General features: G+C 42.4%; 1 protein-coding gene across 12 annotated transcripts in view; it reads left to right on the forward strand.

Moving 5' to 3' along the window:
* The window catches only part of LOC144479686 (uncharacterized), a 92,735-nt gene that overhangs the window by 52,530 nt on the left and 18,317 nt on the right, over positions 1–21,888 (forward strand). For 6 of the 12 annotated variants that reach the window (XM_078198708.1, XM_078198707.1, XM_078198711.1 and 3 more), the window contains 6 exons: positions 4,939–5,085; positions 8,299–8,369; positions 12,550–12,635; positions 16,962–17,022; positions 19,470–19,545; positions 21,290–21,340. In XM_078198708.1, the coding sequence (XP_078054834.1) occupies positions 4,939–5,085; positions 8,299–8,369; positions 12,550–12,635; positions 16,962–17,022; positions 19,470–19,545; positions 21,290–21,340 (492 nt within the window). The remainder of the gene's footprint in view (positions 1–4,938; positions 5,086–8,298; positions 8,370–12,549; positions 12,636–16,961; positions 17,023–19,469; positions 19,546–21,289; positions 21,341–21,888) is intronic. The other 6 variants (XM_078198712.1, XM_078198714.1, XM_078198705.1 and 3 more) reach the window with 2 other exon arrangements.

The raw sequence follows: 21,888 nt of genomic DNA on the forward strand, positions 1-21,888 counted from the left end.
GCAACACCTATGAATATTAACCCTTGGTTTCCTAGCCATCAGTCAATTTGCTACACTCTTGACTGCATCGTTTTTTATTGTGTGCCTGAATTTTCATAGCCAGACTCCTATGAGCCACTTTATCAAATGCCTTATGAAAATCCATGTGCACTTTTTCTACTGTATGCATTTGTCTACCCGGTCAGTTATTTCATCAAAAAAATCCAATAAATTTAAATTTGCAAGCATGACTTTCCTTTAACAAATCCACGGTGACCCCAGTTATCTAAGACAACTCACACTTTGAATGTCCTCAAGAATTGCAAGAGTTTGCCCACATTTTGTCAAATTACTGGTCTGTAGTTATCTGATTTATCTTAAACACATTATTACTTCCGTCCAGTTCCTGGCACAACTGGCATATTTGAGAATTAGAAAAATGTGGTTTGAACCTTCAATATATTCTGTCTGACTTCTTTCAATAGTTCTGAGTGCATTCCATTGAGGGACAGCATCTTGTCCACAGTTCTGCTTTTTAAAAATTAATTTGTTTTCTACAGTTACCTCAAACAAGATTTTCTGTTCTACTCTAGTGCATGTACATTTCCACCATCTTGCTGAAATACTGGCACAAAATAGTATCCATCTCTTTACTCTCCACAACTGAAGCTCTTGGAGTCATACAGTACAGAATAGGCCCTTTGGCCCATCAAGTCTGCACTGATAATACTACACTAAATCTACACTAATCCCACTTGATCCATAGCCTTGAATGTTATTTCAAGTGCTCTTTTTAAAGACTGAGGTTTCCAGCCGCTATTACCTTCCCACCAGTGTATTCCGACTCTCATCACTCTCTGGGTGAAAAACTTTTCCTCAAATCCCCTCTCAACCACCTGCCCCTCACCTTAAAATTGTACCCCCTCGTTATTGTTCCTTCAACTCCCCAAAGCCTTCTCTGCTCTAAAGAAAACAACCTGAGCCTATTCAGTCTCTCTTCATAGCTCAAATGCTCCATCCCTGGCAACATCCTGGTGAATCTCCAGTGCAATCACATCCTTCCTATAATGAGGTGACCAGAACGGCACGCATTACTCCAGCTGTGGTCAAACCAAAGTTTTGTACAGCTCCAACATAACCTCCCTGCTCTCGTAATCTATGCCACAACTGATAAAGGCAAGTATCCCATGTCTTTTTATCTATCCTATTTTGCCTGTCCTGCCGCCTTCCGGGATCTATGGACAAGTACCCCATATCCCCCTCTTCTTCTGAGCTTCACAGTGTTCTGCAATTTCCATATTTTCAACCCAAGCAACACCTATGAATATTAACCCTTGGTTTCCTTACCGCCCCCCTTCCTTACCATCTATATCACGAACGCTATGGGACCCTAGCACTGATCCCTATGGTACACCATTGGACACTGGCCTCCAGTCACACACACGTTCTCCTACCACTAAGTCAGTTTGGATCCAACATGCCAAGTTACCCTGGATCCCATGTGCTTTTACCTTTTTCCATGTGGGACCTTGCCAAAGACTTTGCTGAAATTCATATAAACTATATCAACTGCACTACCCTCATCCACAGATCCGATCGCCACCTCAAAAGATTCAATCAAATTTGTTAGGCGTGACCTTTCTCTGACAAAGCCATGCTGACTATTCATAGAAACCCTACAGTACAGAAAGAGGCCATTCGGCCCATCGAGTCTGCACCGACCACAATCCCACCCAGGCCCTACCCCCATATCCCTACATATTTTACCCACTAATCACTCTAACCTACACATCTCAGGACACTAAGGGGCAATTTAAGCATGGCCAATCAACCTAACCCACACATCTTTGGAATGTGGGAGGAAACCGGAGCACCCGGAGGAAACCCACGCAGACACAAGGAGAATGTGCAAACTCCACACAGACAGTGACCTAAGCCGGGAATCAAACCCAGGTCCCTGGAACTATGAAGCAGCAGTGCTAACCACTGTGCTACCGTGCCGCCCATTCCTGATCAAACTTTGCCTATCCAAGTGGAGATTAATTCTGTCTTTCAGAATTTTCTCCAATAGTTTCCCTACCACTGACATGAGACTCACTGGTCTATAATTCCCTGGTTTATCTCTATCATTTCTTAAAAGCTATCCTCCAATCCTCTGGCACCTCCCCTTTGGCCAGAGAGGAATTAAAAATTTGGGTCAGAGCCCCTGTGATTTCCTCCCTTGCCTTGTATAGCAGTCTGATATAACTTTTTCGGACCTACGGATTTGCCCACTTTTAAGCCCACCAAAACCTTCAATGCCTCTTCACTCCCTATGTCAAACTGTTCAAGAACTTCACAGTCTCTCTCCCTGAATTCTACCTATATTCTCATTCTCCCGAGTGAAGACAGATATGAAGTATTTACTTAACACCCTACCAATGTCCTTTGGTTCCATGCACAAATTTCCCCCCCAGTCCCTAATGAGTCCTTCTCTTTCCCTAATTATCCTCTTCCCCTTTATATACTCAGAATATCTTGGCATTCTCCCAATCTTCGCGCTGGTACTTTTTCATGCCTCCTCTTTGCTCTCCTAATTTGTTTCTTGAGAACCCCCCCCCCAGCTCCCCACCGCACTTTCTGTAATCAAGTAATGCCTCTTCTGATTTGCTCCCTTTGTACCTGTTAAAATCCCCTCTTTTTTTTCTGTTCTCCGGTCCTGAATATTCCTCAACATCCAGGATTCTCTGAGCTTGTTGCTCCTACATTTCACCCGAAAGGGAAATTGTTGGGCCTGTACTCTCTCCATTTCCTTTTTGAATGCCCTCCACTGCTCTGCTGTAGATTTTCCCACACGAAGCTGTTCCCAATCTACTTTGACCAGATCCTGTCTTTATTTTAATAAAACCTGCCTTTCCCCAATCCAAAACCATATTTTGCAGCTCGCCTTTTTCCTTTTCCATAACTAAAATTTTAAATATTTCCATAAAAAACTTAAATCTCTCTTAAGCAAAGTAGACTCTCATTTTTCCCATTGGAGTGTTCTTGAGGAGCTTCCACTTGTTTTAGAGCACATGTTTGCCAGTGTACAGAAAATTTTACTGAGAAGAAATTGGCAACTTCGATCTTCATCTTATACTGAATGGTGACACAACACTCTCTTGACAGATTTAAGTAAAGTTGACATACCTGTCGTTAACATTTTTATTTCAGGGCTCATGATTGAGACAAAGTATATTGGTGTTCAAGAAAAGCTTGAGTAGATGGATGAAGGAATAATAGTAACAGGGTGGTTAAATATTTATGTTTGCTCATGTGGAGGAATAATGTCAGCACTGACTGGATTGAATGGCCTGTTTTCCAGGTCTTATGTTGTTACTTCCAGGTGAAAAGCAGTTCTGAAAGAAACTATTAAATTTTGTTTTGGCCACAATTGAGGGAGAGATGTGTAGTGAGGGAGCCGACTGCTAGACCAGAATTCTGTGGTTCTGGTATTTTCTGTCTTGGTACAACTTGCCAGCTTATTACCAACCCTTTATTAGATCTGGCTATTTCAATAAAACACTTTGATATCTCAGGTAAAAGCTGCAACAAAACTAGTTAAACTTTTGGCAAGTTAACTTTTCTGTGTTGCCTGTGATTAGATACAATTAATGAACTAGTTATAGGGACCTAAATGAATGCAGTTCTGCTCATACCAGTAATGTGTATATCCCCATATATGTGTATATTCTCGATGCCAGGTGGTACTAAAATTCTTCTGCAAAGTGTATAGAATATGTTTTTCATTTCCCATCTAAATTGACTTGTGACCAGCACTACTTGGGGGAATGAGGCAGCTACATGTGTAAAAGAAACAACTTCTGAATTTGCTGCTTTGATTAATGAAATGTTTTTACCTGTACTATTGCTTCTCGTAAAGTTGTTCTAACTTCCAAAGTTTGACATGTGAAGCTGAAACTGCTTGGGATAGAAATTAAATTTGTACCATAGTGGTTCCCTTCGACAGTAGAAAAAAATGAAATATCAAAGGGCCGGGGAGCCCACCAAGGAGTAGAATTGGTAGACAAAGCAGCTAGTGTAAAGGAAAATATTTTGAGTTTAATAGTCTGTTTTTGTGCTGAAATATTTTGATTCCAATCCCATTCTGTCATTGCTTCTAATTGCATTAATTTTCCCTGTTAACATTAATCTGAAATATTTATACTGTAAAAACTAGTTGGCTTGCAGAACTTCCAAGTCTGCGTCAATGCCATGTTGCTATTTCCCAAATTCCAAACTACATGGCTCCCATTACCAGGTCTCTCTCCAATTTATAAATTATAGGTTCCACCCGCAACATTCCCCAGGATCCACGCCAGTCCTCCTGCTATCCCAAGCTTGTTTCCCAGTTTCAATTAGTAATCCAGATTAATCTATTAATAATCCAGCATAGTGCTACTGGACACTGGGAATGAGAGAATAAAGTGGCCATGTGAGTTTTCTATTAAAGGCCAGCAAAACAGCTTCTATTTAGTTGATTTCTTTGGTAATCATCATTTGCAGTGCAGTTGTTTAGAAAAACCACTTCTGCTCTTTGTTCTGTAAGTGAATTAAAATTGGGATGGCAGAGATGTTCAGAAATCAGCCAGGATTTTATATCAAGTTTGTGTTTTCTCTGCTTGTTTATTTCCAATGCAATCCAAACATAAGATTCCAGCATCTGCAGTTTCCCACATCACTCCCCTTGAGCTCTCTGCCAGCTCCAGATTCACCTCAACTTCAACAGGAAACCAATCCGGCTGGTGTAAGTATATCCCTGTGCCAGATATTCTGGAGTTTAGCTCAAATGCAGAACGTTCCTTCAAGAGGCTAACTAGATAAAACTAGTTGTAGCATAGGTAGATTGTATTACGTTCAAAGAGAATTGGCTTGATGGCCTAAACCTGTAGTCCACTGCCAATGCTATCTATAAAGATGTAAATATCTGTACTTATGCAGGATTGCAATCATCCTCTTTGTCAGTAGAGTTCAGTTCAGTAGACTCCCTTTCAACAAACAAACACACGGAAGATGAGGAAGGGGAGGAGGTGAATGAAGAGAATGAAGAAGAAGATGAAAACCTTCCAAGTATACTGTTGCATCAAGGTGAGGCACCTATTCTTCAGTTCTCTGGTGTACATTCATGAAAAGTAATGGCTCCATGTTTTATGGATTCACCTATCTTCATGTTCTTTAAACACATCCGTATAATTCCTCCCGTACTGTATTAAAGGATTAACGAGTTGGTTGTTTCTCAACTTTTCCACATATTGCTACGATTATCATAGAATTCCTACAATGCAGAAGAGGCCATTCAGCCCATTGAGTCTGCACCTATGCTTTTATGCTCACTCAATACATTTGATTTTATTTGATTTATTATTGTCACATGCATTAGCATACAGTGAAAAATATTGTTTCTTGCATGCTATACAAAGTATACCATTCATAGAGAAGGAAACGAGAAAGTGGAGAATGTAGTGTTCCAGTCATAGGGTGTAGAGAAAGATCAACTTAATGCAAGGTAGGTCCATTCAAAAGTCTGATACCAGCAGGGAAGAAGCTGCTCTTGAGTCAGTTGGTACATGACCTCAGACTTTTGTATTTTTTCCCTTGCGGAAGAAGGTGGAAGCGAGAATGTCCGGGGTGCGTGGGACCCTTAATTATGCTGCCTGCTTTGCTGAGGCAGCGGGAAGTGTAGACAGAGTCAATGGATGGGAGGCTGGTTTGAGTGATGGATTGGGCTACATTCACGACCTTTTGTAGTTTCTCACGGTCATGGCAACTGGTTTCCCTTCTTGATCTTGCATACTTGTAGATAATCTGGCTGGCTATTTTTTGATATTGTGTCCTGACTTAATCTGAGTTTGTTTATTTGGTTTGCCCTAAAAAGAGGTCAAAGACAGGAGGACAAGAAAATCGAGTTTAGAAAAGAAGCGATTTCCTGACAACTTTGAATGGATCCAATAAGTTTACTTTGCTGTCTTTGTTGTGAACAATTGTGCATGTGCACATGAAGAGTTGTGCAGCACCAAACCAATATAAGCATGGTTTTAAAAATGTCACGTTATTTGATTGAACACGTTTAATGGGAATGTGTCTGTAGTTATTCTTTGTTGGCCTTGCTCCAATACATTAAGAATCTGCGTGAACATATTTCATTTAGAAAATGAATAAGGCAAAATGACATTTGTTTAAAATACTGTCCCAAGCTTCCTGTTTGGAATATACTGGTGTGTGGGACATTTATATTCGTCACTTAAGTCTTCCCCATTTCAGCGGTAGCACGCAATGGAAGTGCTATGAATTTATTGGTTGGTATATTTAGAGTTGGAATTGCAGCAGGTAAATTTTAAAAGAAATAAAATTGCCAAGTATCTTTGCTGGTAGCAAGCTTGTGTTAAGACCTATTCACAAAGAACTGTGAATTAAATGGGTTTTATGCTTCTCCCTGATTCCAGTCTAAGAAATTGAATTAGACTCCAAGGCACTAGGGCAAATGAGATCTTATTGACCACTTCAACTAATTATAATAGACAAAGTCAAAAGTGGACAGTACTCGCTGCAGTAACTGTGTCAGATTTACATTTTTTATTCATTCTTGGGACATACGCATTGTTGGCTGGCTGGCATTTATTGCCCATCTCTAGTTGCCCTTGATACATCTGAGTGGCTTGCTAGGCTATTTGAGGGCAGTTGAGAGTCAACCACATTGATGTGGCTCTGGAGTGAACATGTAGGCCAAACCAGGTAAGGAGGGCAGATTTCCTTCACTAAAGGACATTAGTGAACTAGATGTGTTTTTCAATAATCGACAATAGTTTCATGGTCATCAATAGATCCTTAATTCCTGACATTTTTTTATTGAATTCAAATTCCACCATCTGCAGTGGTGGGATTCAAACCCAGAACATTAGCTGAGTTTCTGAATTAATAGTCTAGAGGTAATACCACTAGGCCATCGTCTCCCTGTAGGAATACAGCAATATTTAGTACAAGTATAGCTGATGTATAGAAGAGTGGAAAAGATCTGCCTCCTAAACTTTAATTTAACTCCATTTTCAAAAGAACCAGTCGGGATTAATTGTCCCAAGCAGATTTCAAAGTTGGTCATGCTAAATGTTTAGAGCACTGGGCTATGAAGATGGTTGCCATGTGATTTGTGGTGACCTTGGGAAACATGCATGTTCACCAAGGTTGCCTTTTCAGTCCTTGATTAGCCTAGAGGCCAGTTTGGAATAAAATGCTTTGTCAGTCCTGTATTAAGGTGAAGGATTGACAAATGCATATTAGTTGCTTTCTCAAAGTGGTAATTACTTTTGGATTATTGTTTTTTATGGAAGTTTGACTTTGGAAATCAACTACTTTAAAAAAAACTTTTCATGGAATGTGGGTGTCACTGACCAGGCCAGCATGTGTTGCCCATCCCTAATTGCCCTTAAGAAGACAGTGATGAGCCATCTTGAATTGCTACAGTGCATGTGGTGGGGATGTACCCACAGTGCTGCTGGGAAGAAAATTCCAGGGCTTTGATCCTGTGATAGTGAAGGAATGACAATATAGTTCCAAGTCAGGATAGTATGTGACTTGGAGGGGAACTTGCAGGTGGTGGTGTTCCCCTTGTATCAGCTTATTTCCTTCTGGGTGGTAGAGGTCACAGGATTGGAAGTTGCATTGAAGGGTCCTTGATGAGTTGCTGCAATGCATCTTGTACATAATGCACACTGTTGCTGCTGTGTATTGGTGGTGGAGGGAGTGAATGTTGAAGATCTGAAAGAGGTACCAATCAAATGGCCTGCTTTATCTTGGATGGTGTTGAGCTTCTTGAGTGTGTTGGAGCTGCACTCATCCAAGCAATTGGTGAATATCTTCCATCACAGGTCTGACTTGGGTCTTGTAGATGGTGGAGAGGCTTGAGGAATTGGTGGGAGAGAGAAAGAGTCAGGATGTAAGTTAAACACCAATATTGAGAGAAGACGGTCTTTGAGTAATTCTCCATAAAACGATAGCATTGTTCCTGTTCATTCCAAGAAATGTTGTGCAGCATTTCTCTTGTACTGTCATCCTTCTGGTGGTCGAGTTAAATAAAATGATTTAACACTGTTCTGAACATTGAAGCCTCATGATTATCTGAAATTGGCAGTTAGGACCTATGCAAATCTCGAGATTTCAAAGAATAATCAAACATGGATTGAAATACTTTGCTTATATAAAAATAAATAAAGGTTAATAAACTTGGGAGGGAATTTTGTTATATGGCAGAGTGAATCATTGTTGACTGGAGAATGAATTAACTTCTGTTGTTTATTTGTTTTACAGAGCAATGGTCAGTAGCTGAAGGAATGCTGGTATGGTGTAAATTCCAAAAGTACCCACATTGGCCAGCAGTGGTAAGGGAGAAATGGACTAAAAGTACAAGATATATTAATCAAATTTTGCTGAAAAATAAAATGTGCTGTTGAAACTTTTCATCTTGCACTCATCAGGACAGAATACCAATTATAAAAGATACAACAATTTATACTGCATGAGAAGACAGTGCTGATTGGTTGGCAAATAGACTCTGGTAGAGGAGATGCCATGGAGATTGCATCAGGAAACAATTAACTGCCAAATTTTTGTTAAAATTCAAACCAGGCAGGTCAACTCTGGTCCAGGCATTTCCAAGGAGGACAGCTGCCCCTCCCAAGTTTTTGTTTAGTTGAAAGTGTGTAGTGATCCATTTTGGCAGATCCAATGGGATGGAGCAGCAGTATAAAATGAAGGGTACCATTCTTAGCAGTGTAGAGGATCAGAAGGACCTTGGGGTCCGGGTCCATAGGACTCTTAAATCGGCCTCGCAGGTGGAGGATGCGGTCAAGAAGGCGTATGGCGTACTAGCCTTCATTAATCGAGGGATTGAGTTTAGGAGTCGGGAGATAATGCTGCAGCTTTATAGGACCCTGGTTAGACCCCACTTGGAGTACTGCGCGCAGTTCTGGTCACCTCATTACAGGAAAGATGTTGAAGCCATTGAAAGGGTGCAGAGGAGATTTACAAGGATGTTGCCTGGATTGGGGGGCATGCCTTATGAGGATAGGTTGAGGGAGCTTGGTCTCTTCTCCCTGGAGAGACGAAGGATGAGAGGTGACCTGATAGAGGTTTACAAGATGTTGAGGGGTCTGGATAGGGTGGACTCTCAGAGGCTATTTCCAAGGGCTGAAATGGTTGCTACGAGAGGACACAGGTTTAAGGTGCTGGGGGGTAGGTACAGGGGGGATGTCAGGGGTAAGTTTTTCACTCAGAGGGTGGTGGGTGAGTGGAATCGGCTGACGTCGGTGGTGGTGGAGGCAAACTCGTTGGGGTCTTTTAAGAGACTTCTGGATGAGTACATGGGATTTAATGGGATTGAGGGCTATAGATAGGCCTAGAGGTGGGGATGTGATCGGCGCAACTTGTGGGCCGAAGGGCCTGTTTGTGCTGTGGCTTTCTATGTTCTATGAAAAAGGTGCAATGCATGGACATGCTCCTTCTGTTTGTAAAGGACAGAGCCTCCTGTATAAATGTATGTAGCCTCTAGCACGATGGCATGATATGTGGCAAGCAATGATCTGATCAGAATAGCTGTTACCCCACAGGTTGGCACAATGTACAGCGAGCACTTTCGGTCCTGAAAAGTGTCCAGTCTACCTCTGATTACCATGGAAGGATAAGGTTTGTCAAAAATTTGAGCAAGAGGTGAGGCTAGCCACTTCATGCTGTAGGAACAACATGAGCGATATTCTCCATTAACAAGCTGCTGCCTTTAAGCCAAAAAGATGTTCTGTCTATCACACAAGAGGCATGTGGTCTTCAAATTTCAGTGCTGGTGTGATGCCAGATATGCAGGCTGCACGTCCCAATGATTGGCGGATCATATCAAATGTTACTTTAGCTGATTTTACCCTACCAGAGTCCATGCTTGCAAAACGCAAAAATATGATGTCCAACATTAGGTATGATTCTACAATTGGGCAGCATTTGCGAAACAATCCTGATTGTGCTAAGAATTTAAGGTTTATCAATTTAAGATTATTGGTTGGGCTCACACTGTGGTTTACTTGTGAGCTAAAAGCTACATGTATTCGCACATATGGCCCTGCCCTTTGCAGACAGAAGGAGCATGTCCATGCATTGTACTTTTTTCAACTAAACAAAAGCTTCGGAGACAGCTGTTTCCCCATGGCAATCCCTTAACCCATCAGAGTCGACCTGTCTGGTTTGAACTTAAACAAAAGCTTAGCAATTAATTGATATCTCGTGCATTCTCCATGGCAATGCCCCAACCAATTAGAGTCTATTTGCCAACCAATTAGCACTTTGTTCATGCATATAAATTGTTATTTCCTTGCGAATCTGTCCTGATGCGTGCAAGACAAAAAGATTTGATAAGACTTTTCAGCGATACTTAGGTTCTGCACTACCAAATGACTGTTTACGGTGGCGCAGTGGTTAACACTGCTGCTTCACAGCGCCAGGGACTCGGGTTCGATTCCTGGCTTGGGTCACTGACTATGCGGAGTCTGCATGTTCTCCCCATGTTTGCGTGGGTTTTCTCCCACAGTCCAAAAGACGTGCTGATTAGATGCGTTGGCCGTGCTAAATTCTCCCTCAGTGTACCTGAACAGGTGCCAGAGTGTGGCTACTAGGAAACTTTCACAGTAACTTCATTGCAGTGTTAATGTAAGCCTACTTGTGACACTAATAAGTAAACTTTAATCCAATCTTGTAAACTTGTGTTTGAAATATTTTTGCACTGGCATTTTAGAAAGAAGAGGAAGATTTGCAGTTATATGGTGCCTTTAACAACCACATTCCAAATCAATTTGGAGCTAATTTCAGGACTTAAATTAGTGCTTGACGAACATGTTGGATTTTTATGAAGATGTGACTGGGGCGGTTGATGGAGGAGAACCGGTGGATGCGGTGTTTTTGGATTTCCAAAAGGCGTTTGATAAGGTGCCCCATAAAAGGCTGCTGAAGAAGATTAGGGCACACGGAGTTGGGGGTAGTGTGTTAAAGTGGATTGGGGACTGGCTATCCGACAGGAAGCAAAGAGTCGGAATAAATGGGTGTTTTTCCGGTTGGAGGAAGGTAACTAGTGGCGTGCCGCAGGGATCGGTACTCGGGCCGCAACTATTTACCATTTATATAGATGATCTGGAGGAGGGAACGGAGTGTAGGGTAACGAAGTTTGCAGACGACACAAAGAAAAATGGAAAAGTGAATCGTGTGGAGGACGGAGAAGATCTGCAGAGAGATTTGGACAGGCTGAGTGAGTGGGCGAGGATATGGCAGATGGAGTATAACGTTGATAAATGCGAGGTTATACACTTTGGGGGAAATAATAACAAATGGGATTACTATCTCAATGGAAACAAATTAAAACATGCTACCGTGCAAAGGGACCTGGGGGTCCTTGTGCATGAGACGCAAAAGCCCAGTCTGCAGGTACAACAGGTGATCAAGAAGGCAAATGGGATGTTGGCCTATATTGCGAGGGGGATAGAATATAAAAGCAGGGATGTCTTGAAGCACCTGTACAGGGCATTGGTGAGGCCGCAGCTGGAATACTGTGTGCAGTATTGGTCCCCTTATATGAGGAAGGATATATTGGCATTGGAGGGAGTGCAGAGAAGGTTCACCAGGTTGATACCGGAGATGAGGGGTTTGGATTATGAGGAGAGGCTGAGGAGATTGGGTTTGTACTCGGAGTTTAGAAGGATGAGGGGGGATCTTATGGAGACTTATTAGATAATGCGGGGGCTGGATAGGGTGGAGGCGGAGAGATTCTTTCCACTTAGTAAGGAAGTTAAAACTAGAGGACACAGCCTCAAAATAAAGGGGGGTCGGTTTAAGACAGAGTTGAGGAGGAACTTCTTCTCCCAGAGGGTGGTGAATCTCTGGAATTCTCTGCCCACTGAGGTGGTGGAGGCTACCTCGCTGAATATGTTTAAAGCGCGGATGGATGGATTCCTGATCGGTAAGGGAATTAAGGGTTATGGGGATCAGGCGGGTAAGTGGTACTGATCCACGTCAGATCAGCCATGATCTTATTGAATGGCGGGGCAGGCTCGAGGGGCTAGATGGCCTACTCCTGCTCCTATTTCTTATGTTCTTATAGCCATTGAAGTAATGTAGGATACATGGCAGCCAACCTGCACACAAGTTCCCACAAATAACCATATGATAACCAGACATTATGTTCTGTGATATTGATTGACAAGGGAACAGTGGGATTTTTAAAATGTCTACCTGAGAGGGCAGATTAGGCTTTGGTTTACGTCTCAGCTGAAAGATGGCACCTCCCAAGCTAATGTACTGGGATGTTACTTTTAATTTTTGCATGGATAGGGATTTGAACCTACAAATGTCAATTCAGGCAAGAATGCTACTGACTGAGCCACAGCTGACACAATCATTGGAAGATTAACCACTTCTGTAAATTGCTGTGTGTAATGATGTCAAACTATGTCATTGCTTCAGATACTTTTAAGTTGCCAGTAAAATGTGAATTTATCCACTTTAGGCACTAAACCCTTCTTTCAACAGGTAAGAAATGTAAAATCCAGGATGAAAAAGGCCAGCATATTGTTTGTTGATGAACATATAATAGACGCAGAAAAGAATAAAAAAGGGTATGTGAGATTTCTTTCAAAACATTCTCATTAAATAGCCTCATTATAGTTGGTTTCAATAACATTTCTATACAAGTGGTATACCACACCTTTTTTCTCAGCCTTGCGTTGTGAAATTGAACATTGCATTTCTAAACCAATTTTGTACTGATGCGTGTAGCATTCACCTTTGATTGCATTTTTGTATGACTTTGCAGCTGCCCACTGCCCACTTGTGTTTTTCTCTCTATTGCTGACCTCGCCTCTGATTTCTCTGTACCACAACCTCCTTCCATTTTCTGGGCATTCTGACTTTGGCTATGGTTTTGTTACATTGCCGTGGATGGCTTTGTTACATCCCCCGGTAGCGCGCTCAAGTAGAGATTATGTGCATGTTGTCACAGCTGAGCCTATCCCCCTTCACGCCTTGATGGTGTCATTGAGAAGAAAGTATTGCTGCTTGCCTTTTGCTGGCATGTATTGAATCATGGTGGCACAGTGGCAATCAGAGCTCCAGGAACTTGGGTTCAATTCTGGCCTTGGTGACTGTGTCTGTCTGTGTGGAGTTTGCACATTTTCCCCGTGTCTGCATGGGTTTCCTCCAGGTGCTCCAGTTTCCTCCCACAGTCCAAAGATATGCAGGTTAGGTGGATTGGCCATGCTAAATTGCCCCTTAGTGTCCCAAGATGGATAGGTTAGATAATTTAGCCATGGGAAATGTGTGGGATTACAGGGATAGGATGGGGGGTTAGGGCCAGTTTAAGATGCTCTGTCGGAGAGTCGTTGCAGACTAGATGGGCCGAATGCCCTCTTCTGCATGGTAGGGATTCTAATTCTATATGTTATATGCTATTCCAAGTTTTTTTTTAATAGTATTAATAATGCCCAAGTTAAACTCTTGTTATTTCTCATGTCTAAGAAATCCTGTAAGAGTTATCATGAATAATTACATTGGTTTTTGAAAAACTTTGGTGCTTAAGTCTGATAATTCGTGAATATGTTAACACATTCCTTTTAAACCTAACACACTGACATGAGTTATAGGCAACTAGTTACACCGGGGCATCGGGAGGAAGACACGTGCCAGTGAGGCTAAGAATAGGGAGTTAGTACAATTGAATGCTTGGCTAAAGGACTGGTCCAGGAGGGAGGGCTTCATTTTCCTAGATCAATGGGAAGTTTTCAGGAGAGGATGGCACCTGTACAAGAAGGACGGGTCACGACTAAGTTGGAAGGGCACGAATATCCTGGCTGGGAGTTTTGCTAGTGCAGTTCTGGGGGGTTTAAACTAGTATGGCAGGGGGGATGGGATCAAAATATTAGGTCTACAAGTGTAGAGGCTGGGAACGAGCTTGGGGCTGGGACAAGGCTGGCAAAGAAGAAGAGCACTCTGGGGGAGGATGACCTCACTGGGCCTGGAGGTCTGGAGTGCTTATACTTCAATGCAAGGAGCGTAGCAGGTAAGATAGATGAACTTAGGGCCTTAATGCTCACGAGGAATTTGGATGTGGTTGCGGTGACAGAGACTTGGTTGAAAGAGGGACAGGACTGGCAGCTGAATATTCCGGGGTACAAGTGTTTTAGGCGAGACAGAGGAGGGGCCAAAAGAGGTGGGGGAGTAGCAGTATTAGTTGGAGAGCATATTACAGCGGTGCAGAGGGAGGACAATTCAGAGGGGTCGTGTAACGAGTCACTCTGGGTGGAGCTTAGAAACAGGAAGGGCGCAGTCACTATGTTGGGGGTGTACTACAGGCCCCCCAACAGCCCAAGGGAAGTGGAAGAACGGATATGTCAGGAGATACTGGATAGGTGCAGGAAAAATCGGGTTGTTGTAGTGGGAGACTTCAATTTCCCTGGTATAGACTGGAAATCGCTGAGAGCAGGGACTCTGAATGGGGAGGAATTTGTAAAATGCGTACAGGAGGGTTCTTTGGAACAATATGTAGATAGCCTGACTAGAGAGGGGGCTATACTGGATCTCGTACTGGGGAATGAGCCTGGTCAGGTCTTCAAAGTTTCGGTAGGGGAACATGTGGCAAATAGTGACCACAATTCTGTTAGCTTTAGGATAGTGAATGAAAAGGATGAGTGGTGTCCCAAGGGTAAGGTGTTGGATTGGGGGAAGGCTAACTTTAGTGGGATTAGGCAGAAATTGGCAGCTCTTGATTGGGAGAGGCTGTTTGAGGGTAAATCCACATCTGGCATGTGGGAGTCTTTTAAGGAACAGTTGTTAGGGCTACAGGACAGGCATGTGCCTGTTAAAAAGAAGGATAGGAAGGGTAGGATTCGAGAACCGTGGATAACCAGGGAAATTGAGGGACTGGTCAAAAAGAAAAGAGAGGCGTATGGTAGGTCCAGGCAGCTAAAAACGGAGGGAGCTCTGGAGGAGTACAAAGAAAGTAGGAAAGAACTCAAACGGGGAATTAGAAGAGCAAATAGGGGTCACGAAATGTTCTTGGCAGAAAGGATTAAGGAGAATCCCAAGGTATTTTATTCATACGTTAGGAACAAAAGGGTTGTCAGGGAAAAAATCGGACCTCTCGGGGACAAAAGTGGGGAATTATGCTTGGAGCCCAAAGAAGTAGGGGAGATCCTAAATGAATACTTTGCGTCGGTATTCAGAGGAGAGGGATGTGTTGACTGGGTGTGTCTCGGAGGGGAGTGTTGAATCGTTGGAGAAAATCTCCATTACAAAGGGGGAAGTGTTAGGTTTGTTAGAGAATTTAAAGACTGACAAATCCCCAGGGCCTGATGGAATCTATCCAAGGCTGCTCAGGGAGACGAGAGATGAAATCGCTGGGCCTCTGACGCAAATCTTTGTCTCGTCACTGGACGCAGGTGAGGTCCCAGAGGATTGGAGGATAGCTAATGTGGTCCCGTTATTTAAGAAGGGTAGGAAGGATAACCCGGGTAATTATAGGCCGGTGAGCTTGACGTCCGTGGTGGGGAAGTTGTTGGAGAAGATTCTTAGAGATAGGATGTATGCGCATTTAGAAAGGAATAAACTCATTAACGATAGTCAGCATGGTTTTGAGAGGGAGGTGATGCCTCACTAACCTGGTGGAGTTTTTTGAAGAAGTGACCAAAATGGTTGACGAGGGAAGGGCCGTGGATGTCGTCTATATGGACTTTAGTAAAGCGTTTGACAAAGTCCCTCATGGTAGGCTGGTGAAAAAGGTTGGATCTCATGGGATAAAGGGGGAGGTGGCTAGATGGGTGGAGAACTGGCTTGGTCACAGAAGACAGAGGGTGGTAGTGGAAGGGTCTTTTTCCGGCTGGAGGCCTGTGACTAGTGGTGTTCCGCAGGGCTCTGTATTGGGACCTCTGCTGTTTGTGATTTATATAAATGATCTGGAAGAAGGTGTAACTGGGGTGATCAGTAAGTTTGCGGACGACACAAAATTGGCAGGACTTGCAGATAGTGAGGAGCATTGTCAGAAGCCACAGAAGGATATAGATAGGCTGGAAATTTGGGCAAAGAAATGGCAGATGGAGTTCAATCCTGATAAATGCGAAGTGATGCATTTTGGTGGAAATAATATAGGGAGGAGCTATATGATAAATAGCAGAACCATAAAGGGTGTAGATACGCAGAGGGACCTGGGTGTGCAAGTCCACAGATCCTTGAAAGTGACGTCACAGGTGGAGAAGGTGGTGAAGAAGGCATATGGCATGCTTGCCTTTATAGGACAGGCATAGAGTATAAAAGTTGGGGTCTGATGTTGCAGATGTATAGAACGTTGGTTCGGCCGCATCTGGAATACTGCGTCCAGTTCTGGTCGCCACACTACCAGAAGGACGTGGAGGCTTTGGAGAGAGTACAGAGGAGGTTTACCAGGATGTTACCTGGTATGGAGGGGCTTAGTTATGAGGAGAGATTGGGTAAACTGGGGTTGTTCTCCCTGGAAAGACGGAGGAAGAGGGGAGACTTGAGGTGTATAAAATTATGAAAGGCATAGATAGGGTGAACGGTGGGCAGCTTTTCCCCAGGTCGGTGGTGACATTCACGAGGGGTCATAGGTTCAAGGTGAAGGGGGGGAGGTTTAACACAGATATCAGACGGACATATTTTACACAGAGGGTGGTGGAGGCCTGGAATGCGCTGCCAGGCACGGTGGTGGAGGCGGACACACTGGGAACGTTTAAGACTTATCTAGACAGCCATATGAACGGAGTGGGAATGGAGGGATACAAAAGAATGGTCTAGTTTGGACCAGGGAACGGCGCGGGCTTGGAGGGCCGAAGGGCCTGTTCCTGTGCTGTATTGTTCTTTGTTCTTTGTTGACCAGCATGTGGTTTTAATACAATGTAATGAACCGTACCGATCAACATTTTTGAATGTTACAGCTTTACTGTGTCCGTGAGGACCCTGAAACCATTTGATTGTGAAAACAGGCATCAGTTAACAGTAAGTTTACAAATCTCACTTTGATTTGATTTATTATTGTCCCATGTATTAATATACAGTGAAAAGTGTTGTTTCTTGCGTGCTATACAGACGAAACATACCATTCATAGAGAAGGAAACGAGAGAGTGCAGAATGTAGTATTACAGTCATAGCTAGGGTATAGAGAAAGATCAACTTAATGCAAGGTCGGTCCATTCAAAAGTCTGATGGCAGCAGGGAAGAAGCTGTTCTTGAGTCGGTTGGTCCGTGACCTCAGACTTTTGTATCTTTTTCCCGACAGAAGAAGGTGGAAGAGAGAGTGTCTGGAGTGCGTGGGGTCCTAATTATGCTGGCTGCTTTGCCGAGGCTGCAGGAAGTGTAGACAGTCAATGGATGGGAGGTTGGTTTGCGTGTTGGATTGAGCTACATTCACGGCCTTTTGTAGTTCCTTGCGGTCTTGGGCAGAGCAGGAACCATACCAAGCTGTGATACAACCAGAAAGAATGCTTTCTCTGGTGCATCTGTAAAAATTGGTGAGAGTTGTAGCTGACATGCCGAATTTCCTTAGTCTTCTGAGAAAATAGAGGCATTGGTTAACTGCAGGGTTGTGAAAAAAGCAAGGAATTTAAGCTATTTAGAGTTGCCCTGAAAATGGATAAATTAATTGCCACATAGATCATGATCTCTGGTTTGATGATTGATCTGTGCTGTAAAACTGGTAGCAGTTACAATATAGTTCATTGTTCTTCTATTGGGGGAAGGGTGGAGAGAAGCAACCAGTGGTCTTGCTTTTGATTACTGTTCTAACTGTGCCAGAAAGTGCGGGTGTTTGGCATAAGGATTCTGTTCAGCTTTGCGAATGCTACAGTTTGACGGGCTGCGAAAGCTTGCTTTCCTAAGTTCACATGGAAATGACCTGTATTCATGAAGTCCTATCCCAGCATAATTTATCAGCTTCCGGAGATTCTGGAGGGACAAAAGAGTCTTGTAGCTCAATGGACACCACTTGCAACCATGGAATAGAGGATAGAAGAGCCACAATCACGTTGAATGGCAGAGCAGACTCACAAGGCCTCCTCTTCATTTCTATGCTTTTAAATGAAAAATAATGGGTGCAGCAAATGCGTTTTTGTTGCATTATGACTTGAGATACTATTGTTGACAAATTTGAACTAGCTAAAATGTTGAGTTCTTACGATTTGCATGAATCAATAAGTGATATTAGAAATCATAGAAATCATAGAAACCGTACAGTGCAGAAGGAGGCCATTTGGCCCATCGAGTCTGCACCGACCACAATCCCACCCAGGCCCTATCCCCACATATTTTTACCCGCTAATCCCTCTAACCTACACATCCCAGGACTCTAAGGGGCAATTTTTAACCTGGCCAATCAACCTAACCCGCACATCTTTGGACTGTGGGAGGAAACCGGAGCACCCAGAGGAAACCCACGCAGACACAAGGAGAATGTGCAAACTCCACACAGACAGTGACCCAAGCCAGGAATCGAACCCGGGATCCTGGAGCTGTGAAGCAGCAGTGCTAACCACTGTGCTACCGTGCCGATATTTAACCATAAGTTATCGGGGAAAGTTGGAATTGTTTTCTTTTTCATGCAAAGGGGCATTAGAATGTGATGGGCCACTGAAGAAGTCAGTTACCTTATTAAATAGAAAATTTAATGAATCCTTGAAAATATACAGGTGAAAAGGGCACTTTAAGCACATTTTGTTACCTTAACATTATTGCAGTTACGTAGCTCTTCCTGGAACCCTTTTCCTTCCTGGTTTTTATTGCTTTGAAACCACAAAACTAAAAAATAAACATTTTTATTAAGCGCTTCCTTTTCCGGCCCACCCGTATCCACCAACCAGCTGTGACGAATTTACCACAGCAGGTAAGACAATCCACAACCTTCTAAAAGAACCAGCAACCTTCTAAATAAAGCAACCCACAACGTTATTTTTAGAAAGTTAATTTACCCTACCCTAAATTTAAGTGATAGTTAGAAGAGAAATTCTAGGACCCAGATCTGCTGCATCACCAAAAACTAATCAGTCCTATCTTGGTCCATACCCTATCCATGTACCACATTTCATTGAAATTTATCAATTAGTATTTGAGATGTATTGTTTACAGAGTGACAGTCTAAAACAAGGGTGAAACTATTAGTTCCATGCACTTTCAGTCATATAGATAAAAAGAGCAAGAACACAGGATTAATGTACGTACCTCTTAATTTATGAAGGACTCAGCTGCCTCTTATTATGTTATGTTTCTATGATTGTATTTGAACTTGCAAAGCTTGAGTGTTAACTCGTATAATATTTGACAGCAAAAATTTTATAATGCAGGCTATTAATATGCCATTTAATCTATTAAACAACCATCTGCTCAATTAGAAGTGACTTTTCAAAATGTCAATATTTGGAATTTCTTTTTGTAATTGCTGATTTTATTATAGGCTGCGGCACGGCACATTTATAAGACTTCAATTGATTGGTGCGTGGCTCTAATTGATGACTACCGAATCAGACGAGGTCAGTGTGAAAGATTTTTAAAATACTTTTGCAGTTTATTTTGTTATTCTGTGAAGCAGGCTTATGTATGTCTGTGTATGAACATAATAGGGCGGCACAGTGATTAGCGCTATGCCTCACAGCGCCAAGGACCTGGGTTTGCTTCCTGGCTTGAGTCGCTGTCTGTGCGAAGTCTGCACGTTCTCCCCGTGTCTGCATGGGTTTCCTCCGGGTGCTCCGGTTTCTTCCCATTGTCCAAAAGGCATGCTGTTTAGGTTCATTGGCCATGCTAAATTCTCCTTCAGTGTACCCGAACAGGTACCGGAGTGTGGTGACTAGGGGGTTTTCACAGTAACTACATTGCACTGTTAATGTAAGCCTACTTATGACACTAATAAATAAACTTTTAAAACTTTAAACTTTTAATTAAGCTTGGGATTGAGTATCTACCAAGATGAAGACATCGGTCTATGTGTGAGAGGCATGTACTTGAAGTAAATATGGCCAAGTTAAATTTTATGTAAGCCATGGGTAGAGATTTGCGTTAGGAGGTTTAAAAAAAGATTTGCTGTGTTCAATTTCAAAGGGATGCAAAGAGGGTTTGCATCTTGGAAGGTGATAAATAAATGAGGAAAGGTTTTTTACCCGAAAGTTGGGGCAATAGTGAGAAAATGAAAGATCTTTATATTCTGGGGAAGTGGAGTTTCAAATGAAGGCTAAAGATAATGAAATCAAGATGAAAGAACAAAAGAAAAACTTGAGAGGTTGGGAGTGGTGTTTGAGGGTGGCCATGTGGAACTTCCTGGGGTCCTGCCTTGTGCTGGGAAAATAGCTGTGCTGAAGCAAAATGAAATCAGCTGCTCAATTAAGCCAGAAAAATCATGAGGCTGCACGAAAAGTAGTCTGGTGTTATGAAGTTTCTTGAATTTTCATAGAGTGGAAGTAAGAGTGAGACGTCCTGTAATATACCTTTCCTGCTGTAACATTGGGTTTACCTTGTAATACTGTATTTTTTATAGCTAAATAATCTGAGGGATTATTGCTTAAAGGTTTGTTTATTTGTGAATCTAGCCTGATGGTCTTTTGGTGGAATGTTCTGTAAGACTAATTTTAACTGTAAATGTAATCGTGTGTGTTTAAGTTTACTTTACTTTTGCTGATAAATTAAATTCATTTAATGTTTAATACTCCAGCAGTGATTGGAATTTGTGGCTTCTGAATTTAGTGAACATATCTCCTCCATCAAAATACAGAAAGAAAAGAATTGTGATATGTAGGCTAAGTTTCCCTTTGGGATTTGGTTTACGCAGCAATTAGCATCTGCTGGATCGAAACATAACATAAGTTTGAAAAAGACTTGTTTCGAATGGTTCTACTGAGTTGAATGCTTTTGAAAAAGCATACAAGGTTTATTCTCTCTGCTACTTTTTTCTGTTTACTTGCTCCCTCTCCTCTTCCAAACCCTGCCAAAAAATTCCTGTCCTTGTTTATCGCAAGGTTCAAGAATATAGACTTGCAGTCTATATTCAGTTATGACACTGTTTATCCTTAACTGCTGTTATTTGCACTTGGACATTGTTGTGGGTGAGGAGGAGGAAGTCCTATCCCTGGATGGACAGCAACACTTAGTCGCCTTCCAACCAACAGGAAGCAAATCACTGAAAACGTTTTGTATGTTCTGCGATTAGTTACTTTTTTAAATAACTCGATTAATATCTGAACTAAATTTGTCTATTTAACCATCTACATTGAAATATCTTGGCAGGTTGCGGGTCCTTTACTGGTTCCTTTGTCGAGTATTGTACAGCTGAGTTAAGTAAGTAAAATTTATTTTGGGTTATTTCTTATTATTTTTCAATCTGCTGTTTGGACCCAAATTTAAGAATTCGGCATTGTATTGCTGAATGAACTGGGGTGAGCAGAATTTGGTTTTTGTTTTACAGTAGTTATATGACTAGTCTAATTGCATTTTTGGTCAATGGTAACCGCCCCCCCCCCCCCCCCCCGCCCCCCAACTCCCCAAGCATGTCTATGGGAAATCCATGGTAATCTCATTGAATATCAAGCGGCAATGATTCTCCCTTGTTGGAAATCCCCCCCAGAAATGCATTGCCTCGCTAAGGCTCCTTGATTCCACACACAGTCAAATGCTACCTTGATGTCAAGGACAATTACTCAGCCTACCTCCAAACTGAAGTTGGTGTGATTCTGTTTGATGCTCCATGTTAATAACATATTCTTTGCAATCATTGATTTTCAGAAATAATTCTTAAGATTTTGTTCAACTACTTGTAGTATTATTATAATTCAAAGCCCTAGTAAATGCTATGTAGACATGAGTGAAAGGCTGCAGCTTCTGTCTTG

The sequence above is a fragment of the Mustelus asterias genome, chromosome 26 (assembly GCF_964213995.1).
Source record: "Mustelus asterias chromosome 26, sMusAst1.hap1.1, whole genome shotgun sequence".
NCBI lineage: Eukaryota > Metazoa > Chordata > Chondrichthyes > Carcharhiniformes > Triakidae > Mustelus > Mustelus asterias.